This window comes from Etheostoma cragini, chromosome 20 (assembly GCF_013103735.1).
Source record: "Etheostoma cragini isolate CJK2018 chromosome 20, CSU_Ecrag_1.0, whole genome shotgun sequence".
NCBI classification, from domain to species: domain Eukaryota; kingdom Metazoa; phylum Chordata; class Actinopteri; order Perciformes; family Percidae; genus Etheostoma; species Etheostoma cragini.
The window spans coordinates 6,583,886-6,592,114 of NC_048426.1; the positions used below are offsets into that span (position 1 = coordinate 6,583,886).

The 8,229-nt window shown below is 40.4% G+C and overlaps 1 protein-coding gene across 19 annotated transcripts in view; it reads right to left on the reverse strand.

The window, feature by feature from the left end:
• The window catches only part of stxbp5b (syntaxin binding protein 5b (tomosyn)), a 37,890-nt gene extending 34,109 nt beyond the window's left edge, over positions 1–3,781 (reverse strand). For 10 of the 19 annotated variants that reach the window (XM_034857837.1, XM_034857829.1, XM_034857835.1 and 7 more), the window contains exons 1-2: positions 3,289–3,780; positions 1,682–1,779 (exon numbers count right to left, since the gene is read on the reverse strand). In XM_034857837.1, the coding sequence (XP_034713728.1) occupies positions 1,682–1,779; positions 3,289–3,432 (242 nt within the window). In that variant the 5' untranslated portion in view covers positions 3,433–3,780. Of the gene's footprint in view, positions 1–1,681; positions 1,780–3,288 lie in introns of all 19 variants that reach the window. The other 9 variants (XM_034857823.1, XM_034857822.1, XM_034857824.1 and 6 more) reach the window with 2 other exon arrangements.
• Between the last annotated feature and the right edge of the window lie 4,448 nt (positions 3,782–8,229).

Here is an 8,229-nt window from a genome sequence, read left to right on the forward strand (position 1 = left end):
CCCCCCCCCCCCTTTCTTGAACATCAGCACTTCCCCATTAGGTAAACCAACGCGGTTCACCACAGCAATTCAGCATCAGCCAGTTTTCATGCGTATTCATCTGATAACCATCAAGAAAGGAAGTTATCTTAATCATGTGAGCTGACAAATGAAGAAAGACCAACTGCTCTTTGCAACCTTAAACCTTCATAAAGTCTAGGTTACAGCATTGTAGAAACCCAAAGAAGAGGAAGCTACGGACTAGTGGGCCGATCGTCTTCAGTATTTCTGCAATGGAAGCTGATCAAAACAAGTTTCTGATTTCTTGCGGGACAAATCAGCTGCAAGAGTGTTTTTGAACAAAAACACAATGTTGTGAAGTATATCATCCATTTTGCCCAAACTTGAACTTTCCCTTTACTGCCTCCATTGCCACGTGGGTCAAATTCTATTTTAATTGCGGTTTTATTTTGGCTCCAACAACAAACACAGAACTGCTCTGTTTTGCGGTCAAAATATAAAAGCATGTATATTAGAAGGAGCGAGGGATGGTCTACAGTAACACTGACTAAAACACTGTAGTACAGACAAATCTTGTAAAAACAGACACTTATTGCTTGTAGAGACGTCATTGAGCCTATGTCTACTGAGCTACAGCAGCGTTTCCATACTCCGGGGGCAATGAGGTGGATCAATACAGCCTGTCTTTTGATAAATGGACCTATTGCCTGAATGACAGTAATCCCATCAGCTCCACCTTGCATATTAGGACAACATGGAAGCAGTGTGTGCTCTCTGGGAGTTACTCAGTAAACACAATGCTCTCTTAATCTGGAGAGTGGATAAAGACGTGGACGGAGCCACTACAAATGAAATTCTCAATAAAGCAGATGGGCCTCACACGCGAGATATCAGCACAAAGGGAAACCTGGATATACATGAATACTGTAGGCCAACACTGAAGGCCAGTTGTAAACAGTATAACCTGGACATGATCAGAATATCACATTGCAGTGTTTAACCCAGGGGAGGTTTTGTTGCTGTGACTCATGGAAGTCGCTTTGTTAGCTATAAAAACAAATTTCTATCCTTGAATACAGACACAAAGACAAAACTGACTCCCAACTGCCCAAGGGCACCACATAGAACTGTAGCAGCTTGCTTGAGTGTGTGAGTGTGTGTGTGTTTGTTGTGCAAGTCCAGTGATGTTTACAGCACATATGAAGTGACATACTGTGACATACAGACTGGGCAGCACAGTTGATGAGGTTGGTTCCTCGGCATATGGCAGAGGAGCTGTTGATGCTACTGCAGAGATGCCACTAATGAGCCTGTGTGCTCCAGGAGAAGGAGGCTGCTGGTGCCGGCTGCAGAGAAACACATCCTAGCTGGTGTCTACCTCTGAGCTCTGCACTTAGCTCTGTGCGCTTAGGATTTTCTTATTTTTGTTTTGTTGGACGACAGGAGGTAAAGACATGTCACTTCATCTATAAATTCCCCACACTTTGTGAAATGCTAAAGGAGAACTTGGTCATATGACATTTGCAAAAAGGATGTCACGAAGTTAGACATGGTCTAGTGTGTGTTGTAATGTTTGTGGAAGTGTGTGTGTGCATAAGAGAGTGGAGGACGTTGAAAATTCACTGCAATCATCCAAGCTTTACTTTCCTTGTGTGGCTCTCGGAAGGAAAAAGAAGGATACAGCCTCAATGCTCCATTCTGAGTCCCAACGGCCAAGATTTTCTGGACAGGGTCAAAAGCCATTGAGGATGGTTGATATGGGAAGCCATGACGCACAGTCTGCAAGAAAGAGCAGAATTTATATTAGAGCTAGAGTCAGCTAATCAATCATCTGCTACACAGTCAAGCTGGCTTAACTTGAGAAAAAAAAACATAACCATGATCTCCTAGAAATGTAATCCATCAATGTGGAAAATTAGTCTTATTCATCAAAATAAATAAGATGAGCATAGACATTAGTGCAAATGGGGACTGGGATATGTTTCTGATATCAGCTTGATATGTGTGCAGGCTCAATCCTGTAAAAACAGCAGTAATAAATTCATTTCATCCATCCTTAGGCTCACATTTTCAGCCTTGGGGTGAACTTCACTGCCAGGATCTTGCAGTCCCCCAGCTACCACAATGTTATCCTCATCAGGCATCTATAACTCAATTGTTTTGGGTTACAAACCTTTCCCAGCCACCCATAAGCTCTGTGCAGCTTGCAGCAGTATTATGTAACAGGTAATGCCTTGGCCCTGTAACCTAGGGACCTGACCATCGCTGCTCCCAGCCAGGACAGGAGCAGGTGGGCTGGCTCTCCAATATGTGCAACAAAATCCACGCAGGCAAAGCCTTTCCAGACAGATTATTAAACCCTGCATGATGCAAAATTAGTTTGGCAAAATCCTGTTTGTTGGCCAGTGAGGCTAGGATTTAAATGGATAGGACGGTTCACATTTTCTTTAAAGTCTGCTTTAAACATTTTTACAGAAAGAGTTGATTGCTGTAATCAATCCTCCTGTCTACAGTAGCCCTTGTGAGGTGTTAAGTGATAAGGGGGACAAATTTACAGTCCTGTGCAGTGTAAATACATGCAAAAGTTTAGCTGAAAGAACAGACCAATCGACCAAAGTCTTTTTAGTACCAAGACCCCCTTCCCTCAGCCAGTCCCCATTGTCCAAGAAAACACAAATAGGAAATGTCATCTTGAAAAGACTGCAGCACTGAAAGCTATCCAATTAATTTGTAAAACTCAGATTGAACTCTTTAGCTGAACTAAAATTGAATTTTTACACAATGTGGATTTTGTCCTCCATATGAAGGGTTCTCTTCGCGTCCAGTGGGGACGGGAGGCGGGCAAAAAAAGCTGTCAATGTGCACGCGAGTGTTGTATTAAGATTCTTGAAAGAAATGTGAACTTAATGTTTAATGGTGTTCTTTCTTAGTCAAGAGCTGATTAGAATAGCTAGGTGACTTAGACTAAAGATGAGAAACAGTGACTGGAGGCGACGATGCAGTGCAATGCAAACAGCCATGGTGCTGTGACTGACAGCCTGCATAGCCTAGGCTACTGTATAACCACGGGCACAGCCAAGCACGGCAGGCAAAAACAAGATACATTCCCTATTAGTGTGTCCACTTATAACTTATACTTCTTTAAATAGACTAAATTTCTGGTTTTGAGTGCGTGCACTCGTGTCATTTGCTTTCCAATGAACAGTGCTGACAGAGTCACGCCGCTGTCATCTGACTTTCAGTGTGCAAAAACAGTCCGTTAATGCGAGCTGCTATACCGTAACCCACCTTGCAAAGCTGAAAATGTTCCGACTGGAGAGTCTCCTGGATAACATCGTTTTCCCTGGGAGTACCCGGCTGGGCAGTTGCGGAGGAGGAAGAAGAAGCCGCTGTCAAGCCGTCTAGCACCTTCCTAATGTTAAACTTCTTCATTTTCCTCCGGTACAGACGCGACGGTTGAGAATACAGATCACGCGAGCTACCATAAATTGGATAGAATGGGGGGTAGCTGCTAGCTAGTTAGCCAAAATAACGCACAGTTAATATATTTCTGTAGCTATACATCTCACATGTTACGGAGGGTGTTGCCAGCGCACTCTCCAAAAGCACCCGAGTTACGAACATTTATTTAGCGAGTCCTCTCCGATATCAGTGTTAATTCGCCATTTATGTTGCCAGCTTTGACGTTATTCGATCGGGATCAACCGTTTCCGTGAGCTGTTTCCCCGGTCTGGGCTCAGCGGGTAGCAACCAACTGGCTACGGAAACGCAGTGAACTGCAGCGGGGATTGAGTCTGCGCTCTGCTGTCACCCGGATGCTGGGTCCGGCGTTACATTCATTCTGTGACCTCGATGGGATTTTGTTAAGCTAACAAACGTATAAACCAGAAATGTGTTTTGTATGTTGATAGCTGTTAACAAAATTAATGACTTCAAAGACCATATATTTTATTGTATTTTAGAAATGAGCTGCCAGTGGAGTACAGGTAGGCTGATTTTAATTGGGGAAGCCTATATCAATCTTTTATTACAATGGACTGTCAAATGTGCGAAGAAATAGTGCTTATTCATATTCTGTCAAATGTTTTTTTTTTTTTAAACTAAAAAAAACTTGTCTGTCAAAATGGAAATGAAATAAGTGCCTCTATTTTTTTTAGCACCTGTACTGTAGTAACTCCTTTTACCCACCTCTTAGCTCGCAACAACTAAATAAATAAAATAACTAATCTAAACAGTGTCAGTTTTATGAAAAGTAGCCTCCAAATACAAAAAGTACATGAAAAGCATGCCAGCATCCCTAAATTCCCCAAAACTAGTGAAAATCCCCTCAAAATGTTGTTGTTACTGTGAATGTAACTGAACACTGTAGCAATATCCATTTAAAACATTTAAATAAGGGAACGTAAAGATCAGTAGTTCATTATGTGTGTGTTGTGTGGCCCCCTGCTGGCTGAGGGATCTTCAAGCACTAGTGCCTCAGAATGAAAAAGAAAGCGAAGCCGATCCTTGTGACAGCTAACACGGAAACTAAAACTAAAAATCAAATAATAATGCAGGGGCAGTAAGGAAAACATGATGCCATAGATTGTGTTTAGAACCACTCAAATTGTGCTTTTAAATCTCCTTGTTCATAATCCTCTTCACTTACAATCTTTCTTTCCCACAGAAATTTGATAGGAGGGTGTCCTTTTGTGAACGCTTAAATTCCCAATTCAGGATCCAATCTATTGTGTGCATTGAAAAATAGGCCGCATTTCCTCATTCCTCTTAATCCCCAAGGAGGAAAAATGAGGTTATTTTACCTCCACAAGGAATTAGAAAACTAGAAAAATTGGTTATGAAAAGCAAAAAACCTGGTCAGATGATCACCTTTATGATCTGTCAATTAGGAGGCCCATATTTTTTAGTAGCTGAGATTTATCTACTGATTTTGTGCATCATTTAGATGGCACTTTGTAAGGAATTAAGTAGCACTCCTTAAATCATACATCTGAAAAAGACATTTGGTGGAGATGTAAGTAAGGCAACATGGTTACAGTGTTTTATAATCAAGTAAGCCTAAACCTACTTTTACATAAGAGAAAGTATCTGAGTACTCGTTCCACCACTGCTAATAAACACAATTAAGGATTTAAAGTGCTCATATTATGCTCATTATCAGGTTCATAACTATATTTAGAGGTTATGTCAGAATAGGTTTACATGGCTTAATTAAAAAAAAAAACATATTTGTGTTATACTGCACACTGCTGTAGCTCCTCTTTTCACCCTGTGTGTTGAGCTCTCTGTTTTAGCTACAGATGGAGGCATCTCACTTCTGTTCCATCTTTGTTGGGAGTTGCACATACGCAGTAGCTAGGTAAAGACTACTAGCCAGTCAGGAGCAGGGTATTAGGGCGTGCCACGCTAGCAGCTAAATGAGCATTATAACGGGTGTTACAAAGTGACGCGCGTTTGTCTCTGAAGTAAAGGCTGGACTCCCACAGAGCTGTTTGGAGCAGTTGGTGAACAGTGTTTTCTATTGGAAAGGGTAAGTTCCTTTGGGCCTTTTCCCTTTTTAAACCTAAAACATGCACAAAAAAGATATACATCACAATAAAGGTAAGGGGAAAAGCCAAAAAGCATAATATGAGCACTTTAAGATGTACCAAAAATGCTTGCACAGAGATAAAACAGATTTCCAAACAAGATGTAATTCTAGTTATAAATTCCATATTATTCATATTTCCCACTCAGGTGCATCCTATAGCTTTCCTCAAGCTAACTTTAACTGTGTTTGCACACGCATGTTTTCTACACTAGATGGGGTATTCTACCAACATTCTACCACCCTGCAATCTGAAAGCATTTAGCTGTGGATGGCTCTTTTTACATCCAAAATTCAGCACCACGGACAGCAACATATGGATTCCTCCCCTGATTGGTTGCCTTGATGGTGCAGGATATGATTTGTCATTAATAATTAGATTAAATTACATCCTGGCATTTTTTCACACACTAAGAAGTTGCCATTTTCATGCAAGAGGGACATCAAAGAGTAATATTTATGTCTGCTTTCCACAGACTATAATACTTAATTAACACAGGCCATCACAAACCGGGTCACTTAATCACAATACACAATACAAGACTGGCAGAGGCACAGCAGAGATATGTGTACTTCATCAACCTATTCACAAGTTTGACTAAATTGAAATTTTTATGCACTCATGAATATATGAAGAAAGCTGCCAGCAAAAATGTTCACTGGAGGGTAGATAAAATGGGGCAAAATTAATAATGTACAAGTAATGGGATCGGATTCAGAGTGTGTGATTCAGACTCCCATTCAGTCATACTTATAAACAACAAGTTCCAAAGCTGAGCTTTTGTGTCCGATGTGAAAAAGTAATGGGGCCAGCATCCTTTTTTGACTTCTGAATTCAGGTCTTTAGTATCTGGGACATAAATCCATAATTAGCAGTTGTGTATTACTTCTTCTCTCACTTTCCCTCAGGCGCAATTGCCACATAAAGGTAAACTTCCTACCTGGCTTTTACGTTGCAATTTACTTGATCAGCAAAGTATATACATGCTGCTATAATAAAGCAGTATGAAGTTTTACATGTAGACTATTGCAAAGTTTGATTAAAAACATGCACATGACAAACCTGCATCTGGTCCAGAATTTGGACAAAAGGTACCCATGGGCGGGATGTAGAACAGTTCCCTAGATGCACAGCAAGGACACTGAAAGTAAAACTACAGCAGGACAGCAAAGAACAGATTGGTGTGCAAAAATAACCTGTGAAATACACAACATGTCAGTGAGCATAAAGGACAAGGTTTCACTCTCCTAAAATATCTACAAGACAATGCACTGAAACATATAATCCGATGCATTAAAAGCATCCAATTGCTCTGAGCATGAAGAGTTATTTGACACGGATTTACAAAAAGGAAAAGTTCAATTGATTCAAATTTGAAGGGAGGCTGCTTCATTAGAGTTCAAAAAACTAAAAAGACTTTAGGGACAAAGCAACATGACTAAAGACAAGACAAAACTGATAGACACCACTAATCTTCAAGGTCACTGTGCTGTGGAAAAAAACTACCACCCCTCCGCCAACTGTATGCGGACAGAGGAGTGTACTTTTGGCGATATGGGGCATCACACATATACAAAGAAATCCTCTTAACACAGACCTCAAACACATAAGAATTTGGCGGGATTCACTATTTTTGCACATTACTTAATGAATAAACTGTATAGCGTCTTGTTACTTTACAGATTAAGACCATACGAAACCTATGATCATTTTATAAAATAGAATGTATTGTTATGGATTAAACTACCCATAATGAGTACATTTTGTGTACAATACTTGATCCCCCAATGATTAAAATATTTAAGCTTGATTAATCGCACATTTTTATCTATTGTAAATGTCCCTTGATTTCTTTTTGTCGCATTATTTTTTCTTATGTAATGCTCTTATGAACATGGAAAAGTGGATTGGCTCGCTTTGTGCAAATATTTTTATTGGCATATAGCCTACTGTAGTGTTCAGTTTCACACGAACATTCTCACCTGGAGCAAATAATCTCTCACACAGTGTAACACTGTCCATCTATAAAAGGGTGAAAAAAATTCTTTGACAATGGGGGGGGAAGAATTTGCATCAGCTGTGTGCTTGGCCATCAAGTGGTATTTCAGACTGGACGTGCTGCGATGTTAGCTCAGTTCACAACAACAAAACACACAGATCACTTTGGTCTGGTCAATGGAACATCCAGAATCTATTTGGCTTCCATTTCAGCGTCTCGCGCTCGCCATCCACTCAAAACGTAACGCTACTACTCTATTGCCGACTCGCAAGCCCAAACGACGTGTGTGCGGCGTTTTGTTTCCGGTCTAGCTAGATCTGGTTTGGTGTTGTAGTTTTTCTAATATAACTATATATTGCAACAGCATGTGAAAAAACTACAAAGTTTGCTAGGCCAAAAATAATTTTAATTTAGTTTTAAAAGGTTTGTGTTAACGCCGTTAATAACGCGTTTAACTGACAGCACTAATTGTTGCATTGCTACTTTTACTTAGGATGTAAATAATACTTCTTCCACCACTCCTGGTGGTCAATAAAATACTCTTTTCTTTTATTAGCTGTCATTGCTGTAAGTGACTGATGCTCCGTCTGAGTATGTCTTTCCTTCTCTGTATCTCTGTCTATCGCTGCATCAACAAATCTA